The 20,579-nt window shown below is 47.2% G+C and overlaps 2 protein-coding genes across 3 annotated transcripts; both read left to right on the top strand.

The window, feature by feature from the left end:
• Nucleotides 1–1,716: 1,716 nt before the first annotated feature.
• LOC128338534 (zinc finger protein 135-like) lies at nt 1,717–7,366 on the top strand. 2 transcript variants are annotated; one of them, XM_053281130.1, is made up of 2 exons: nt 1,717–2,142; nt 5,032–7,366. In XM_053281130.1, the coding sequence occupies exon 2, from the start codon at nt 5,164–5,166 to the stop codon at nt 6,622–6,624; it is 1,461 nt and encodes a 486-aa protein (XP_053137105.1). In that variant the 5' UTR covers nt 1,717–2,142; nt 5,032–5,163; the 3' UTR covers nt 6,625–7,366. The 2 variants fall into 2 exon arrangements, with proteins under 2 accessions (XP_053137105.1, XP_053137106.1); XM_053281131.1 differs by having other exon boundaries at nt 1,743–1,836.
• A 2,020-nt stretch (nt 7,367–9,386) lies between these two features.
• Nucleotides 9,387–19,145, top strand: LOC128338528 (oocyte zinc finger protein XlCOF6-like). Its single transcript, XM_053281119.1, has 3 exons — nt 9,387–9,731; nt 13,292–13,435; nt 15,002–19,145. Exon 3 carries the CDS (start codon nt 15,156–15,158, stop codon nt 17,196–17,198), a length of 2,043 nt encoding a protein of 680 aa, XP_053137094.1. The 5' UTR covers nt 9,387–9,731; nt 13,292–13,435; nt 15,002–15,155; the 3' UTR covers nt 17,199–19,145.
• Nucleotides 19,146–20,579: the final 1,434 nt, after the last annotated feature.

Genomic DNA, 20,579 nt, shown 5'->3' with positions numbered 1-20,579 from the left:
CCAAATCGAGAGCGATTTTACAGAGTTGTAGGCTAGGATTTATACATCCAAGAAGGCCTTTGTTTCTACATATCTATGACATAGCAATGTACTGAAAGAAAACGCTTTCGCAATGACATAAGTTAATCAATCTCTATTTGCATCAAAACATCAAGCAACTGACAGCATTAACATACAGTGGTCTCAAGTATTGGTTAACTCCTCAGATTACACCTTGTTCTAATGCTGCTACTCCCTCTGTACCCTTTGTGGCCATTGTTATTGTAATCTGTGGTGTCAGTTATTTGCTATCTTTGCAAGGGTGACACAAGCAACAAAGGAACGTGTCTTCATTCCTAAAGGTCAGGAAATTGCTGTGAGGGAAGAGGTTGGTGTGGGGCCCCAGCTGCAATCTTCTGGAAACAACTAAGGTTCAGAGAAGGGTTACAATATGGGGATTCTTTGGTTCAGGCCTCGAGGCCTATATTATATTTGGTTCAGGCCTCGAGGCCTATATACACGGGGAATTGATTCTAGTGGTATATCACCATAGTCTGGGAAACAGACCAGCGGGGATTCAAACCCGCAACCTTCTGCTTGTTAGTCAAGCATTTCCCTGCTGCGCCACTTAAGGTGACACTGACACTCAAGCACATCAGAAAACAGCACCCATCAGAAAAGCTCACTGCGGTGAAATATGGGGGGGGGGGGTTTAGTGGAAATTGACAGGGTATTGGAAACTGACATTCCATCCGAAATGTCCATTTGGAAACTGTCAATTTGAAAACGGCACCCATCAGAAAAGCTCACCTTGGTGAAATGGTGGGGGTGGGGTGGGGAGGGAAGCTGATAGTGTATCAAATACTAATTAGAGATTAGCACAAAAATTGTGTTTGTGTGTCTGCGTGTGATGAATGGGCAGCTGTGTGATCAGCTGTCCAGCTTCCGGGCACTGCACAAAAATGTTCAACCCAGCAGCAAAGGGCTCGGGCTTCTCAACCGTTCAATAGTAAAGGATTCCCCGCACGTGTTGCACACCATGCAGACCAGAACCCGCCATCACATGGGACGCTTGGGCCAGCTCCACAGCAAATAGTCGTGACAGGATAAGATTCCATTGGGGCCATTGCATAACAGAAGTCCTGCCTGTTGGATTCCTTCCCAAGGGCCCGCAGGGGGGTGTGTGTGTGTGCGCGCGTGCACGTGCACTTGAATGTTGTGTAAGGCAATGTACAAAAGAAGAGCATGCCACAGGAAATGGATATAGAAGGGTCCTGGAGAATTACAGGGTGAAGTCCATCATTTCTTACCCCCGTTTTCAAGATGTGCATTTCAAACTGACACTAGTCTGACCCCATCAGAAAAGCTCCCCTTCGTGAAATATGTGGGGGTAGTGGAACCTGACATGGTGTTGAAAAGGGACACTCTAGCCCACCAGAAAACAGCACCCATTAGAGCTTAAAACGTGGGGGCAGTGGATTCTGTTGGTGCCCAGCCCAGGACTGGAACTCAGGACCTGTGCGTTCAAACGGGTGAACTGTTGTTATCCCGCATAATACAACATGAAAGGTGAGGATTCCCCCCCCCCGCAAGTACAGGGGGTGGGGGCCCCTACAGGGGGGTGTGGGGCAGCCAGGCAGCGCCGCCCTGGGGAGAAATGTAAAGAGCAGCCTCAGTCACGCTCCCCCCTCCTTTCCCCAAGCAAGCCTCCAGCTGCCTGAAGGCCACAGAGTGCCCGTGAAGGAGCGGCCAGGAAGCTGGGAGCTGCAGCCGGGCCGCACGCAGCCTCTCTGCTTCCTGCGCGATGCATTGTGGGATACTGGAGGACCTCCTCCTCCTTCTCCAGACCCCCACGCTGTAAGTTCACCGGTGCTCTAGCAACTCTTTGCCCACCCAGCCCTCCGGGATTTGGAATAGCCTGAAGTGGGGCTGAGACGAGGAGGAGGAAGGGAAGGGGGCTGGAGGGAGAGCAGGCAGGAGGCAGCCGCCTTGGCTGGGAAGAGAGAGAAGCAGCAGTTCCCTGCAGCTTCCCTCCCTCCTGGGAGTCTTTGGCTCCGTGCAAGAGGACAGCGTTGCATGCAACGTGGCCTGCCTTTGCTGCACACCCTGATCCCGCCGGTCATTGCTGGTTGCAGCTGGAGGCTTTGGACCGAGAGGAAGGAGGTAAGGCCAAGGCAGTGGGAGCCTGCTGGGGGAGGGATGGGGAGGTGGGGGGTCTCCCTCCCAGTTTCCTCCCTGCAGTGTCCCTGCATGGCTGTGAGGAGCTCAGCCAGCAGCACCAAGCCCTGCCGGGGTTTGGGGTGAGGTGGGAGAGGGAAAGAAAGAGGGCGTGAGAGTTTGCAAAAGGTTCTCCCTCCCCCTGCAGAAAGCTCTCAACAACCAGCGGGGTGGAGGGAGGAGGCGGCGGCGGCAGAGAATGGAGAAAGATCCACATAGTCGATCATATCAGCACATCTGTTCCTTTTCCTCCATGCTCCCCTCCCCTCGACTCCCCCCTTTCCTCTACCCAGCTTTACACAACCTCCCCTTTCCTTTCCTCCCTCCCGCCCCCAGACAAGCCCAGATCATGGTCTCGGGGTTGTTCCCTCTAACAGGAATCCCCAGACAGAAGGTTGAGGACGACAACTCCCATAATCCGCAGCCAAAGGCCATTGCAACTGGGGATGCTGGCGGTTGTAGTGACCACCACCGGGGAATCCCTGTTAGAGGGGACACTGCACCGTCCCCTGGATTTATTCTAAGAGTTGCATGCTGCACAGGTGTGTGCAAAAGTGGAGAAAAAGAGAGAGATTAAAGCTACTAGCTGAGTGCACTGTGTAGTAGGTTTAAAAAAAAGAGTTATGGTTTAATTTTTTTTAATTTATATTGTAATAATAATAATAATAATATAATATAGTGTATCGTTGCAGAATATAGGCTGTTCCCAGTAAAGCTGCTTTTTGTAATTGGATGATGGTGATTTCTGTGACCCCTCAACACCATAGGGGTCACAGAAATCACCATCAGCCAATTACAAAAAGCAGCTTTACTGGGAACAGCCTATATTCTGCGACGATATCTATAATCATTGACAATAAAATTCTGGCATCCCAGGTCCTTGGGTAGGACTCGATTTCTGGATAAAACAAACCAGTTAGTGACACCTGTCTGACTGTGTAAAGAAGAAATGATGATGATGATGATGATGTTAATGTATTTAATGTTTAAATTGCTTTTAATATTGTTGGGATGCCATGTTACCTGGTCGCTTGGGTGGCGGATCCCAGTGGGGATGAGAGGGCATTAGGCAGGGAAAGAGCTAGGTTGGGTAGGGCAGGAAAAAGGGTGTGGCAAGGTCAGGAAAGGGGGTGGGGATGGAAGTTGGCTTTAAGCCCCTTCAGCTCTGCACTGGGGTATTTAAAGACAAGGCAGCTGATGATGGGGAGCTGCTTCTGAGTACGGGAGCCAGGAGTTCTCCAGGAGAGGGATCTGGCTGAATACAGCAAGCCAGGAGGAGGACTCAGCCAACAAGCTAACCTCCTCCCCTGGATGTCAACCTGTGCAGGGGTTTAGGGTGAGGTGGGAGAGGGAAGGAAAGAGGGTACGAGAGTTTTCAAAAACTCTTCACTCGCCATGCAGAAAACTCTCAACAACCAGTGAGTGTTGAGCTGGGGAAAGGAGAAAGGTTTATTTATTAAACCTGGGTATCTAAGAGAGCGTCTTCTTCACTATGAGCCCCACTGCCCATTGAGTTCATCTGAGGAGGTCCGTCTCCAGTTATCGCCAACTCCTTTGGCGGCTACACAGAGACAGGTCTTCTCGGGTTGGTGCCCCGAGATTGTGGAATGCGCTCCCTGCTGAGATACGATCCTCCCCATCTCTGGCAATTTTCAAAAAACACCTGAAAGCCCATTTTCTCACCCAAGCTTTCTCAGCTTCCTAAAAAAAAATTTGGGTTTTAATTGCTGGTTTATTTTTAAATTGTTAAATTGTGTTTTGTATGTGTTTTTAAGTTATTTTATGCTATTGTTAACTGTCCAGAGACAAAAGCTTGGGGCGGTGTACAAATGTGATAAATAAATAAATGTGATAATAAATAAATAAATTTGTCAAATTTGTACATGGCCCCAAACTTTCGTCTCGGGGGTTAACAATAACATAAAACAAGTCAAAACATACACAAAAATCTTAAAACAATGTAGGCAATCTAAAAATTAAGAACATTAAAACTTAAAAATTCAAAAAGCTGAAAAAGCTTGACTGAAGGGGTGGGTTTTCAAGTGCTTTTTAACATTTTTTAGAGATGGAAAGGATCATATTTGAGTAGCGAGTGCATTCCACAGTCTCGGGGTAGCAACCAAGAAGGCCTCTCCCCGTGTAGCCAACGCCCGAGCTGGCGGCAACTGGAGATGGACCTCTCCAGATGACCTTGATGGGCGGTGGAACTCATAATGAAAAGGACATTCTGTTTAATACCCTGGGCCTAAGCTTTGACATAATACATAAATACATAATATGCTTTAGGTTTTTCTTTGTAGCATCCCTTTAAATTTGCTTCTTTTGCATGCTTAGTGTTGGAGGGCATGTGGCTAGTAGTCAACAGAAGTATGCATGCTACATAGGCCATGCATAGCCCATGCCCCAGCCTCCACCCCCATCTGATGCTGACAGAGGGGGCATGGTGGTGCACCCTCCCAGCTGTATCTTGTCTGTGGGCCACCTGCCTGTCCGCTATGCTGCTGCCAATAGCATTAGGAACAGCTTTTACTGCCAGCATTTTGCACAGCACCTCCTGGCATGTGGAAGCATCTAGCCCACTATTTTAATACACTCCTTTGCATAAGTGTTTCATCTTGTACGAAATGCAGCAGGGTCTAAACTTAAAGCCAACTCTATATCTTTTCCGTTCTTTCCTTAATTTGAGTCCAATACCTTTTAGCGTAATCACTTAGACATCAAATATGGAAAAAGGTGCCAGCATCTTCTTTGGAATTCCACCCTCTCTTCTCAAACGTTTTCCTTAGTGCTCATTTTCTATGCAAGACTCTGACCAGTTTTCTCTCTTGGTTCCAGAAGGTGGAAGTTGGGAGAATGAGGGAGGAAACCAGCAGAAGCATTTTGGGAGGTACCAGATGGGGGGAGAAAGAACAGAAATGAAAAACGGGAGCAAAATGGAAGAACAGGAATTATGGAATTCAACAAATAATGCAGAAAGCAAGAGAGAGAAGTACGTGCTCCCCACGCAGGAAAAATACCAGTTCAGAACCAGCCTCTCAACCTCAGTGGGATATGCAGCCAGGGGAGAAACTATATGACTGTTTGGAGTTTGAAAACGGCTTCAGCCAGAGTGGAGATCTTATTAAACACCATAGAACCCACACTGGGGAGAAACCATATAAGTGCATGGAGTGTGGAAAGAGCTACAGCCATTGTGGAAACCTTACTAAACACTACAGAACCCACACTGGGGAGAAACCACATAAGTGCATGGAGTGTGGAAAAATCTTCCGCTCGAGTGGAGTACTTACTAGACATTGTAGGATCCACACTGGGGAGAAACCACATGAATGTCTGCAATGTGGAAAGAGCTTCAGGACACGTGCTAACCTTTATTTACACAGTAAAAGACACTCTGGGGAGAAACCACATAGGTGCATTGAGTGCGGAAAGAGCTTCATCACAAATGGACATCTTAATACACACCTTAGAAGCCACACTGGGGAGAAACCATATAAGTGCATAGAATGTGGAAAGAGCTTCAGCCAGAGTGGACATCTTCATCTACACCATAGAAGCCACACTGGGGAGAAACCATATAAGTGCATGGAGTGTGGAAAGAGCTACAGCCAGAGTAGAAACCTTACTATACACCAGAGAACCCACACTGGGGAGAAACCACATAAGTGCATGGAGTGTGGAAAGAGCTTCAGCACAGGTGGAACTCTTTCTTTACACCATAGAAGCCACACTGGGGAGAAACCACATAAGTGCATGGAGTGTGGTAAGAGCTTCAGCATGAGTGGAAACCTTACTCGACATCATAGGATCCACACTGGGGAAAAACCACATAAATGTTTGCAATGTGGAAAGAGCTTCCTCACGAGCACAGACCTTACTATACACCAGAGGATCCACACTGGGGAGAAACCACATGAATGTTTGCAATGTGGAAAGAGCTTCATCACAAAGAGACAGCTTAATACACACCTTAGAACGCACACTGGGGAGAAACCATATAAGTGCATGGAATGTGGAAAGAGCTTCAGCACAAGTGGAGCTCTTTCTTTACACCATAGAACCCACACTGGTAAGAAACCATATAAGTGTTGGGAGTGTGGAAAGAGTTTCAGCACAAGTAGTGAGCTTACTATACACAATAGAACCCACACTGGGGAGAAACCATATAAATGCTTGGAGTGTGGAAAGAGCTTCAGGCGGAGCGGAGCTCTTACTAGACACCATAGAACCCACACTGGGGAGAAACCATATAAATGCTTGGAATGTGGAAAGAGCTTCAGGATGAGTGAAAGACTTAATGAGCACCATAGAGTGCACACTGGGGAGAAACCACATAAATGCTTACAGTGTGGAAAGAGCTTCCGCACACGTCTAATTCTTAAGAGACACCATAGAACCCACATGGGGGGAAACCACATAAATGCTTAGAGTGTGGAAAGAGCTTCCGCATGAGTCTAATTCTTAAGAGACACCATAGAACCCACATAGGGGAGAAACCATTCAAATGCTTAGAGTGTGGAAAGAGTTTCAGCAAGAGTGGAAATCTTAATAGACACTATAGAACCCACATGGGGGATAAGCCACGTACATGTTTGAAGTGGGAAGAGTTTCAGCCAGAGCTGAGCTCTTTCAGTGAAGCACAGGACCCACACTGGGGAGAAAGCACATCAGTGCTTGGAGTGTGGAAAGAGCTTCAACAGATGGGCACACCGTACGGTACAGCAGAAAGCTCACAGAGGATAGAAAGAATCCATAAACATATTTGGAGTCAGTAAAGAGTGACTGTGGAACTTGAGACCTTTTACTAGAAGACCTTTCTCCATGATCCTAATGAGGACCAGTTTAGTGTGTTTTGGGCTCTCTCTCAATCTATACTCATCTTAATCATACAAGAGACCTGGTGATGGCACATAATATGGCCAAATTGACTCATTCTTCAGGCATATCTAGGGTCATATCACAATGTATTATTTTAAATGTTAAACTGGTCTAAGGACTGTAATTTACTTACTTACTGTGAAGCATGGTTTACTGCATTTCTGTATTATCTGTGATGTAACAGATGTCTTTTTAAATTATTGGTTTTGTATCTGGATGTAATTATGCTAATATAACTGATATTCTATATAGTTTGAATCTTCAATTAAGAAATATGTTTTCCCCCACAGTACTCACACTTCTAGTCTCCTATTCTTATTCAACCAGGATGGACCCTGCTCAGCTAAGGGGACAAGTCATGCTTGCTACCACAAGACCAGCTCTCCTCTCCCTTTAACTAGTTCTTCACCGGAACCTATTTGGCTTGCTTCACAACTTCTTTATCCTTACTGATAGATCTCCATTTAAAAGATGCTGAGGTCATTCACACGATCAAAAAAACTATTCTGCCTGGGTTTAGGAGCTTTGTTTGCTCCCAGTATTTGGTTTTTTGGAAACAAGGTAGGTGGAAAACCTGGGTAGAAGTGATTGTGTGGAAGCAAGGTGCGAGGAAGAGCTACCCAGGTTTTCCTCCTACCGTGCTTCCACACAGCCAGATCACACCTGGATAGAACACAGTTTTTGATTTACCTCACTGATTAGTAAGTTACTCACCATATGTACCAATAAAGTCCACTTTCAAGAGAGACTTTTCTCTGAGTCTCTCCCCTGACTCAAAACCCCATCTAATTTTTTAATGCTTGTCCCAACTGTCAATACTCCCTCTAACGTAAGTGGGCAAACCTGGCCCTCCAACTGTTGTAGATTGGACTACAACTCCCATCATCCCCAGCCACATCAGGACATAAATCCCCAGGACATGAATTGGGCTAGGTGGATTGACCACCCCTGCTCAAACAAACATGTTGAATCTATCTATCACTGATGATTAACAGCTCTCTAGATGCCAAACTCTCCAGCTCACCCAGAACAATATGTTAAACTGGCCCAAACATCGCAACTTCTAAATAGGATTACAAAATAAGCACACAAAGGAGATAACTGGCAAGCTCACGAACAAGTACGAGACTGGAAGCAGCATTCCCTTGAGTATTGCCCATGGGCCTTGCAGGCTTCCAGAAATATGCCCGTTGACCTGCAAGCTGCAAGTTTGGAAATTGGGGAGCTTTTCAGGCTTTACCGCAAGGGTTGACTGAGAGTTCAGGGCATAGCAGATACCCCGAAACAAAAAGAGGATTTTTAAACTCACGATCAGGCAGCCTGGGTTTGCGCTCGCTCCGCAAACCCGGGCTAAGGGGCAAGCTACTTGAGCAGGTTAACCGCTCAAGAACCACCGGGCTTGCAGACGAGCCCGGTGGTTTTCACGATTAGCAAAAATCGGGCTAGGCTCTCCTAGCCCGATTTTTGCTAATTGTGAGAAAGAATAGCCTCTGTATCTGCTAAGTGTGCTCCAGTACGTCCTGTGTTGTGACACCACAGTCCATAGGCTGCCAGCAGGGTGCCGTTCACATTTGGGATGCCTTGTTTTGGATTTCATCACTTTTAGCAATAGAGTGCTACAGCGTTGTAGGTCTGTTGCAAAAAAAAAGTAGCTGTATTTTCCGTTGCAGTTTCTGGCAATTCGTTTTCAATTCGATCCTGCCAAGCCGAAGCATTTTACAACAGTTCTAGGGCGTAATCCCCTCAGCTTCACTCCCTGTCCTCGGAAGCAGACTGGAGGAGCCTGCAGGGAACGGCTGCTTGCTTGTGGCCAGGAACATTGCATTCTGCTGCATGCATCATCCCTGGATTCTCCCCTCCCCTCTCCTCTCTCCATCTCTCTCTCTCCCTCAGCCTCTGTCCTTGCTCCTTGTTTGTTCTGTTCTAGGGGTGTGCATGGAACTGGTGTGGCCATTTCGATTCGAGTCCGAACCGGACTCAAAGGGACCCAGCCCGGTTCTGGGCCTTGCCGAACCGGATCCGGTCCATTCCGGCCATCAGGGATATAATATTAAAGGGGAGGGTTCATCTTTACAGGTACAGCGGGGTGAGAGGCCCTTCAGGTGTTAAGGGCCAGCCAGGGTGGGGCAGGCGAGAGATGTAAAGAGCAGCCGCAATCACGCTCCCCCCCCCCACTTTTCCCAAGCCTCCAGCTTCCCGAAGACCACAGAGTGCCACTTAAAGAGCGGCCAGGAAGCTGGGAGCTGCAGCCCACCCGCACGCAGCCTCTCTGCTTCCTACGCGATGCATTGTGGGATACTGGGGGACCTCCTTCTCCCGACCGCCAATGCTGTAAGCTGCACCGGTGCTCTAGCAACTGTTTGCATGCATTGGGGAGGCAGGGAGGCTCCTGCCTGCCCCCCACCAGCACCCCCAGGATTTGGAATAGCCCGAAGTGGGGCTGAGAGGAGGAGGAGGAGGAAGCGAAGGGGGCTGGAGGGAGAGCAGGCAGGAGGCAGCCGCCTTGGCTGGGAAGAGAGAGAAGCAGCAGTTCCCTGCAGCTTCCCTCCCTCCTGGGAGTCTTTGGCTCCGTGCAAGAGGACAGCGCAGCAGGGAACGTGGCCTGCTTTTTACACAGACTTATTGCTGGTTGCTGGACGCTTTGGACAAAGAGGAAGGTCAGGCAAAGGCGGGAGCCTGCTGGGGAGAGGGGGGGGGGTCTTCCTCCCAGTTTCCTCCAGTTTCCACCCTGCCGCCCTTTTCTGCAGTGAAAAATGCCCCTGCATGGCTGTGAGGAGCTCAGCCAGCAGCATCAAGCCCTGCAGGGTCTGGGAGTGTGTGTCTGTGTGTGTGTGGTGGGAGAGGGAAAGAAAGAGGGCACAAAGAGTTTGCAAAAGGTCTTCGCTCCCCCTGCAGAAAGCTCTCAACAGTGAGCGAGTGTCGAGCTGGGGAAAGGGGGGGATACGTTGGACTTGCAATTGATCTTTAACTAGGAAACCTTTCCTTTCTCCTCCTGTTTGCAAGGAGGCAGAGAGAGCAGCTCAGATGCTTTGTTTAAACTTTTCTTTTGTACATCTGTGGCTTTTTATACCCGCTTGGAAAACAGATTCAGATGAACAGACCAGTGTGGGTAGAGGGTGGCCTTCCCTTCCCAGATGCAGGCCTATCGCACCCCACTATCTCTCTGGTTCCCAGGTTTCTTTGGTTGCATTTCATGCTTCAGAAACAGCACCTTCGCCAAGATATATATAAGTGCCTAAAACTAGAGAGTGATGCACAATGATCAGCTGTTGAGAGGCATTTCATTTCCACTGAGTACTTTGGCTCCTTCTGTGGAAACGAGGAGGGTCAACATTTCATTGCTTGAAGAAAGGACACAAGCTGGGGGTAGGGGGGGTCTGGGGATGCAGTGTGGGGCCTCCCAGCCCTATTTTGGAGAATGCCAGGGAGGGGACTGGGAATCTTCTGCAGGCAAACAAGCAGGGGCTCTTCCCAGAGCGGCCTCACCCCTTAAGGAGAATATCTTCCAGTGCCCACACATGTAGCTTCCCATTCAAATGCAAGGCTTAGCAAAGGGGACAATTCATGCTTGCTACCACTTTAAGTGATGCAGCAGGGAAATGCTTGACTAACAAGCAGAAGGTTGCCGGTTCGAATCCCCGTTGGTATGTTTCCCAGACTATGGGAACACCCAGCAGCGATATAGGATAATGATGATGATGATGATGATGATGATTTTTACATTTATATCCCGCTCTTCCTCCACGGAGCCCAGAGAAACTACATACTTGAGTTTCTCTTTCACAACAACCCTGTGAAGTAGGTGAGACTGAGAGAGAAGTGACTGGCCCAGAGTCACCCAGCTAGTTTCATGGCTGAAGGGGGATTTGAACTCGGGTCTCCCCGGTCCTAGTCCAGCACTCTAACCACTACACCACGCTGGCTGAAAGGCATCATACTGCGTGGGTATTAAACCCAGGGATGCCTACCACTCACCAAACCCCAAGGCAATCGGAGACTCCGATTATTGGTGAATTATTAGATTATTTTTGAATTCCTCATAGGGAGGGATGGAGGTTTCAGCAAATGTATCGCTTCACGCCAAGGGGAAAGGGGTGGCCTAGAGCGGTGTGGGGTTGGTGGTAGTGCCCACGTGGGGCAAGGAAGCTACCAGAATTATTTGAAAGGAATTGGGCAAAGGGCTGATTCTTAAGTGATTTGTAAAGTTTATGTGTCTTTAAGGTTCTTCTCCATAAGAAAGAATGGAGGTTTCAGCAGCCCCATTACTGCACTTGGAGGGTGCTGGGGTGGCTCAGAGCAAGTGGTGATGTAGTGCACATAGGGTGCCAACCACCCTCATGGGTTGCTAACCCATGGGGTACTGGGTTTTGTTGTTTCTGAGGTGTTCTGAGTGTAGATTCTCTGGTAGCATATGAGATTTTCAATGACAAACCCTGAATCCACTCTCATATGCTTATTCATGGTTTGTCATATGCTACCAGAGAATCTACACTCAGAACACCTCAGAGCAATAGCCTCACGGTCTCTTAAAGAAGGGGGCTGCGACCCATGGCTTGCTTAACTGGAGTCAATCTGATTCGATGTAGGTTGACATTCACTGCATTAAGGCTGAATTAAGCAACCTTTTGAATATTCCCCCCTCCAGGAAAAAAGGGGGCCTCGTTCCTCCCCCTCCTGGCTGTCAACTTGCTTGGAATCATTTGGAAGGGGATTGAAAACAAAACCGCTAATATTACAATGTCCCTCTCCGAAACTGTGGTGCAGCTACATTTGGAGTACTGCGTACAGTTTTGGTCATCGTATCTTAAGGAGGATATTGTAGAACTGAAGAAGGTGCAGAAGAGGGCAGCAAAGATGATCAGGGGCCTGGAGTACCTTCCTTAAGAAGCAAGGCTATAGTAGCTGGTGCTTCTTAGTTTAGGAGGCAACTATGGGGAGACATTCTAGAGGTGTATAAAATAATGCATGATGTGGGAAAAGTTGATAGAAATTTTTCTCCCTCCTGCATAACAGTAGAACCAGCAGTCATCCCATGAAACTGACAAATGGAAGTCAACCTATGGAATTCTCTGCCACAAGATGTGGAGACAGGCTTTAAGAGGGATTACATAAGTTCATGGAAGACAGATCTATCAATGGCTGCTAGTCTGAGGGCTATAGGCCACCTCCAGCCTCAGAGGCAGGATACCTCTCAATACCAGTTGCAGGGGAGCAACAGCAGGAGAGAGGGCATGCCTTCATCTCTTGCCTATGGGGTTCTCAGAGGCATCTGGTGGGCCACTGTATGAAATAGGATGCTGGATTAGGTGGTCCTCAGACCTGATCCAGCTGGGCTGTTCTTAAGTTCGTAACCTGTGTCTTTGTCACTTCAGTCCATCGGGGCAGAATCACATGACTGAATAATTCACTGTACACAAATTCCCTGTTCTGATGATCCCCTCTCCAGAAACAGGGCAGGGAGGAAGGGGGCAGGGGAAAAGATGTCATAGAGCAAGGAAAATGTCCGGGGTGTGTGTGTGAAGCAATTCACGAGTGAGGAACTGGAGCCCCTTCCTGATGAGGAAAAGCTAAATACTCATTTCTAGTTTGAAACTAAAAGATAACTAAGGGGGAGCAAAATAGAGATGTATAAGTCTACAAGCAATATGGCAAGAATGTGGGGGTGGACTCCATCCTCGGAACCATGAAACGTAAGCTGAGGATGTGGGTTCCCGGGCCAAAAGCAGCTTGTGAGTAATGGACTTATGGCAGGTATTCTCAGATGCGTGTTCTCAGATGTTGGTGGACTACAAGTCCCATCATCCCCTGCCACAATGGCCAAGTACCACTGTGAGTGGTGTGTGTGTGTGTGTGTGTGTGTGTGTGTGTGTGACTGTCAGGAGGTTCCTCCTTTCCCCTCCACAGCCCAACTCCCAGCAGCAGCCTCTGCTGCTCTGCATATTTCGGACCCACTGATCTCCTGATCCCCCTGAGACTGGGTTGTGCAGGAGGTGGGGTGCAGCCCTTCCTTTGGGGAGTTGACAGCCACTTCCCTGCAAAGTGAAGACAACAACTTCCCTCCCTTCCCCTCAGCTTCCCTCCCTGTCCTCAGAAGCTGACTGGAGGAGCCAAGGAAAAGTTGCTTGCTTGGGTCCTGGAAGTTTGCATCCTGCTGCGTGCATCATCCCCCTTCCCCCATGTATAACCCCCCTCTTCTCTGTTTCTCTCTCCCCCTCAGCCTCTGTCCTTGCTCCTTCCTTGTTCTGCTGACTAGGGGTCTCCACGGAACCCATTTGGCCAGTTCGATTCAAATCCGAACCGGATTCGGACAAACTCGGACCGGGTCCGTTCCGTTCCGGCCATCAAGGATATAATATTGAAGGTGAGGATTCATCTTTACAAGTACAGCGGGGTGAGAGGCCCTTCAGGTGTTAAGGGCCAGCCAGGGTGGTGCAGGCGAGAGATGTAAAGAGCAGCCGCAATCATGCTCCCCACTCCTTTTACCTAGCCTCCAGCTTCCCAAAGACCACAGAGTGCCACTTAAAGAGCGGCCAGGAAACTGGAAGCTGCAGCATGGCTTCACAGAGCCTCTCTGCTTCCTATGAAATGCATTGTGGGATACACGAGGACTTCCCAATCCCCAATGTTGTAGCTCCTGTCTGAGGAAGGTAGGGGAAAGGCAGGAAAGGCATACTGGGGAAGGGGTGGAGGGGACTGGTGGTCCAGTCTCCCTCCCTGCCTCCCTGTGGCTTTTTCTGCTGCGAAAAATGTCCCTGCATGGCTGTGAGGAGCTCAGCTAGCAACATCAACCCGTCCAGGGGTTTAGGGTGAGGTGGGAGAGGGAAAGAAAGAGGGCATAAGAGTTTGCAAAAACTCTTCGCTCCCCATGCAGAGAGCTCTCAACAACCAGCAAGTGTTGATCTGGAGAAAGGAGGAAGGTTTATTTATTTGTTTGTCAAATTTGTACACCACCCCAAACTTTTGTCTCTGGGGGGTTAACAATAACATAAAACAAGATAAAACGCACACAAAAATCTTAAAACAATGTAGGCAATCTAAAAATTAAAAACAGATTAAAACTTAAAAATTCAAAAAGCTGAAAAAGCTTGGCTGAAGGGGTGGGCTTTCAAGTGCTTTCTAAAAATTGTCAGAGATGGAAAGGATCGTATTTCAGTAGGAAGCGCATTCCACAGTCTTGGGGGAGTAACTGAGAAGGCTCATCCCCCTGTGGCCACCAGCCGAGCTGGCAACAACTGACCTCTCCTGATGACCTCGATGGGCGGTGGAACTTATAATGAAGAGGATGTTCTGTTAAATACCCTGGGCCTAAGCCCTGGGTAATAAATGATATGCTTTATTGACATAATACATAATAATACATAATATGCTTTAGGTTTTTCTTTGTAACATCCTTTTAAATTTGCTTCTTTTGCATGCTTAGTGTTGGAGGGCATGTGGCTAGTAGTCAACAGAAATATCCATGCTACATAGGCCATGCATAGCCCATGCCCCAGCCTCCACCCCCATCTGATGCTGATAGAGGGGGCATGGTGGTTCACCCTGCCAGCTGTATCTTGTCCGTGGGCCACCTGCCTGTCCGCTATGCTGCTGCCAATAGCATTAGGAACAGCTCTTACTGCCAGCATTTTGCACAGCACCTCCTGGCATGTGGAAGCATCTAGCCCACTGTTTTAATACCTCTTTGCATAAATGTTTCATCTTGTGCAAAATGAAACCGGGTCTAAACTTAAAGCCAGCTCTATATCTTTTCTGTTCTTTCCTTAATTTCAGTCCAATACCTTTTCCAATACCTTTACCAACACTTAGACATCAAATATGGGGAAGGATGCCAGCCTCTTCTTTGCAATTCCACCATTTCTTCTTAAACATTCTCCTTAGTGCTCTATTTCTGTCCGAGACTCTGACCACTTTTCTCTCTGGGTTCCAGAAAGTTAAAGTTGGAAGAATGAAGGGAAAAACCAGCGGAAGCATTTTGGGAGGTTCCAGATGAGGAAAAAGGGAAGAACGAAAATGAAAAACGGGAGCAAAACGGAAGAACAGGAAGGGATCCTCTCTTTTCTCATTGTGGTATTCAACAAATAATGCAGAAAGCAAGAGAGAGAAGTGTGTGCTCCCCACGCAGGAAAAGTACCAGTTCAGAACCAGCCTCTCAACCTCAGTGGGATATGCAGCCAGGGGAGAAACTAAATAACTGTTGGGAGTTTGGAAACTGCTTCAGCCAGAGTGGAGATGTTAATAAACACCATAGAACCCACACTGGGGAGAAACAACATAAGTGCTTGGAGTGTGGAAAGAGCTTCACCAAGAGTGGAAGCCTTACTAGACATTATAGGATCCACACTGGGGAGAAACCACATGAATGTTTGCAATGTGGAAAGAGCTTTGGCACACGTGGAAACCTTAATTTACACCATAGAAGTCACTCTGGGGAGAAACCACATAAGTGCATTGAGTGTGGAAAGAGCTTCAGCCAGAGTGGACATCTTAATACACACCTTAGAACTCACACTGGGGAGAAACCACATAAATGCATGGAATGTGGAAAGAACTTCAGCACACGTGGAGCTCTTTCATTACACCATAGAACCCACACTGGGGAGAAACCACATAAGTGCATGGAGTGTGGAAAGAGCTTCAGTATGAGTGGAAACCTTACTCGACATCATAGGATCCACACTGGGGAGAAACCACATACATGTTTGCAATGTCAAAAGAGCTTCAGCACGAGTGGAGACCTTTTGAGACATCATAGGATCCACACTGGGGAGAAACCACATGAATGTTTGCAATGTGGAAAGAGCTTCAGCACGAAGGGAGATCTTTATATCCACCACAGAAGCCACACTGGAGAGAAACCATATAAGTGTTTGGAGTGTGGAAAGAGCTTCAGCATGAGTGGGAACCTTATTATACACCAAAGAACCCACACTGGGGATAAAATACATAAATGTTTGCAATGTGGAAAGAGCTTCAACTCAAGTGGAAATCTTAATCAACACCGTAGAACTCACACTGGTGAGAAATCGCACAAATGTTTGGAGTGTGGAAAGAGCTTCAGCACAAATGGAGTTCTTAATATACACTATAGAACCCACACTGGGGAGAAACCTTATGAATGTTTTGCGTGTAGAAAGTGCTTCCGTACAAATGGAGCTCTTAATTTACACCATAGAACTCACACTGGAGAGAAACCATATAAATGCTTGGAGTGTGGAAAGAGCTTCAGTACGAATGGAGCTCTTACTGTACACCATAGAACTCACACTGGGGAGAAACCACATAAGTGCATGGAGTGTGGAAAGAGCTTCCGCACAATTGGAGCTCTTACTTTGCACCATAGAAGGCACACTGGGGAGAAACCACATAAGTGCATGAAGTGTGGAAAGAGCTTCCTCCATTGTGGAGATCTTAATATGCACTACAGAACACACACAGGGGAGAAACCACATAAATGCTTGGAGTGTGGAAAGAGCTTCAGCAGAAGTGGAGCTCTTACTTCACACCATAGAACTCACACTGGGGAGAAACCACATAAATGTTTTGAGTGTGGCAAGAGCTTCAGCACAAGTGGAGCTCTTACTTCACACCATAGAACTCACACAGGGGAGAAACCACACAAATGCTTGGAGTGTGGAAAGAGTTTCAGCACGAATGGAGCTCTGACTTCACACCATAGAACTCACACTGGGGAGAAACCACATGAGTGCATGGAGTGCGGAAAGAGCTTCCGCCAGTGTGGAGCTCTTACGTCACATCATAGAACTCACACTGGGGAGAAACCACATAAGTGCATGGAGTGTGGAAAGAGCTTCAGCACGAATGGAGCTCTTACTTTACACCATAGAACTCACACTGGAGAGAAACCACATAAGTGCATGGAGTGTGGGAAGAGCTTCAGCACGAATGGAGCTCTTACTTCACACCATAGAACTCATACTGGGGAGAAACCATATAAGTGCATGGAGTGTGGAAAGAGCTTCCGCGAGGGTGGAGATCTTAATAGACACTATAGGACGCACATGGGGAAGAAACCACATAAATGTTTGCAGTGTGGAAAGAGCTTCCGATGGAGAGCACAGCTTACTGTACATTATAAAACCCACACTGGGCAGAAAACCACATGAATGCTCGGCGTATCAAAAGAGCTTCAGGAGGGATGCAAGCCTTACGGCACATGAGCAAACTTATAGAGGGTAAAAATCCTGGACAGGAAACTGAAGACAGACTTAAGAATCTGCCTCACTGTAAAATAGAAAACTTTGAGAACTTTCTTCTTCTGATCCAACTTGCTTTTACCCTTTTTACCTTCTGAGGGGATGTGGGACCCAGTTGTGTTTTGGGGTCTGTTTTTTGAATTAATGGGCATAATTGGTACCAAGTGATTCATGAACATGAGTGTTCCACAGCATACAGCTTTTTTTCATTGACTGTGAATACATTTCTGTATTGGTCAGACAATACTGAGCTTGATGGACCATTGGCGTGACTGAGTTTGGGAGCTCCATATGTTCTTCCAGAGCGCCCATAGCTCAGTGGAAGAGCAAATGCTTTGCATGCAGATGGTCCCGGAGTCATCCCCTGGCAACGTCTCCAGGTAAGGCTGAGTTTCCAGAATGAGGAAAGAGCACCTGTTTTGCATGGGAAAGGCAGCAGGTACGATCCCTGGCAGAAGCTCCAGGTAGGGCTGTGGCCGACCCCACCTAATAGCTTGGAGAGTTTTTGCCAGTCAATGTAGGCCAGGGCTGAACAACTCTGGCCATCCAAAAACTTCTTGGAGTTGGATTATTATTTTTGAATTCGGGCTTAAGCTAGTTTGACATCCCATTGGTTTAGCTCCTCTAGTGCTAAAGGACATCTATCACTCAAGGTGGGAAAGAGGGATAGAGGAGAAGCTATATTCTGATGGTTTTTCTCCCATCACGTTGTTAACCTTGGGTCGGAGTCAAAATAAGGGAAAGAGTTTATGATATGGAGCAGCAAATTGATCAGGGCTCCATCCTGGCTGGTGTCTTTTTGGGCAAATTCTGAGCTTTACCCCTGCCAATTATTTAAACCAGATAACAGTCCCAAAGTACCACAGGGCTATGATATTGGCCTGATGCCACGCCTTGCGCATAGCTGTGACGGAAGGAAGAAACCGGAAAATTCCATGTGGAGAGCGTATCTGCCCCTGTGTCTCCGGTGAGATTGAAACGACGGCTCATGTACTTTTGTATTGTCGTACTACTGTGACTCTCGGCATAAGCTTATCTCCTCATATATTCGCTCAAATCCAGGCTGTTCTGATTGTTTTAAAATCATCTTCTTTTGACAGATCAGAATGATTTCAGATCCTATAACGTGGCCAAGTTTTGCCTCATAGCTGGCAAAATTCATTTCGAGTTTAATAAACATTTTAGTGCCTGTATTTTCCGTTGTAGATTCTGGCAATCGTTTCCCAAGCCGAAACATTTGACAACAGTTCTAGAGGGTAATCTGGAAAGCGTCCAGGTTTTCCTCCTGCCTTGCTTCCACACAACTGGAAATGGGGAGAAAACACAGCTCCCAAACCTGCATAGAACACCGTTTTTGATTGCATGAACGACCTCAGTGAGGCGCTTCACACAACATGTGTGAAGCCCCTGAGCGAGTGATCATGCAGGGCAGCCTGGAGAGACCCCCAGGACCCGGAGGCTGCTTGCAGTCTCTCGGCCGGGGATCTACTCATGTGTCACCGCACACTGCGGTGACACACAAGCAACGAAATGAGGTTAATGGAGCATTCGCTCCATTAACCTCATTTAAGGGGGGGTTGGTTTGGGTGGGCTGGCTGCCTTGGTAGCACTGGGCGAGCCTGCGAGCCTGGTGGTTCCCACAATCACTGGAAAGCGCGCTAAGCTCCTTGAGTTATCCTCTCGCCAGTGATTGTGGGAATAGCTTCAGTGTGTGTTTGCTTGTAGCTGCTAAACTAGAGCTTTTGATTTTTGTGCTGCGTCCTTGGAGTTGTGATTCTCAGATCATTTGGATTCACTGTGTCACCTTTCCCTGCTCTGTTATATTTAATAAACAGCACATTGAAGGTGTCAAGCTTCGACAGGCTCTTCAATGATTTCTTCCTTCTGTCGGGTCTCGCTGTGGGGTTCCCCCAACCCTGTATAACAACCCTGTCCTGGTGCTGTGACATAATAAACTAAACAAGCAAGCATAAGCAAGCAAGCATAGACATTCTACGGTTGTGTAGCATAAAGCAAGACAAACAAACCTCAGCGAAAACCTTCTGCTTAATAAACTTTACTCTATATATTTGTTTGTTTCAAACACCAGAGGGAGTGAATTTCTGTCAATCGCCCAGTCTGTGCTTATGCTAAGCTACGCAAACCAATTTCAGTGTGCTAAAATATCCTGTGGATATGAGAGGATTATCTTCCTTGGAGGCCTTCAGGAGAGCCTTAAAGAAATATCTTTTTAGCTTGGCATTTAATGACATTTAGTTTTAATGTTAATTTCAATTGACTTTTAAATTGTTTTTGATTTAAATTGGTATGCATTTTTGATTTTAGGGTAAACTGCCCTGAGCCACTTTGGAAAGGTGGTATAAAAATAGAATACAATAAAATAAATACCAAATAAAAAGAGCCAGCGTGGTATGGTGGTTAGAGTGCTGGACTAGGACTGGGGAGACCCGAGTTCAAATCCCCATTCAGCCATGAAACTAGCTGGGTGACTCTGGGCCAGTCACTTCTCTCTCAGCCTAACCTACTTCACAGGGTTCTTGTGAAAGAGAAACTCAAGTATGTAGTACATCGCTCTGGGCTCCTTGGAGGAAGAGCGGGATATAAATGTAATAATAATAATAATAATAAATAATATAATAAAAAATAAAATAAACACAGAGGCTTGAAGTGAATGTTAAGGGGGCAACGGGTATAAAGTCTAACAAACATTGAGGAACATTTATTTATTGTATTACATTTAAAAAAAAACACCACTTGACATCTAAGTCTCAAGGCAGTGTACACAGTATAAAACAATGAATAAAACGCAATAAAACAAAACAAAATGAATTTAAAATAATAAAAACTTTTAAAAACCAAAGTTTTAACAAACAAAAGTTGATATAGTTGTAGCAAAAGCCCTGAGAAAACAGGTGTGTCTTAAGTGGTTTCCTGAAGACAGCCAGACATAGAGAAGTTCTTATACTGACCGGGAGGACATTCCAAAACCCTGGGGCCACCACAGAGAAGGCCCCGTCCCGCATCACCACCCAAAGAACTGGTGACAGTTGTAATAGAACCTCAAAATATGGAGGCTGTTCTCATGGGCAGCCAAGAGCAGGCTAAGGCAGCTGAGCCTCCTCTTGGCTCTTTGTGAGAAGCAGCGAGAGGCAAGTGAGTGCCGATCCAGTGGCAAACCTACCTGCTGAGCCCTCCTTCAAAATGAGGTTAAGAGAGCAACTGCTTGCAGCCGGGGCTGGGAGACTGTGGGGCTCCCGGCTGGTGACGGGGGAATTACCCCAATGTCCTGTG

The sequence above is a fragment of the Hemicordylus capensis genome, chromosome 16 (assembly GCF_027244095.1).
Source record: "Hemicordylus capensis ecotype Gifberg chromosome 16, rHemCap1.1.pri, whole genome shotgun sequence".
Classification (NCBI taxonomy): Eukaryota; Metazoa; Chordata; class Lepidosauria; order Squamata; family Cordylidae; genus Hemicordylus; species Hemicordylus capensis.
The sequence above is the reverse complement of the archived record's forward strand: the minus strand, read 5'-3'. Positions and strand labels throughout refer to the sequence as shown.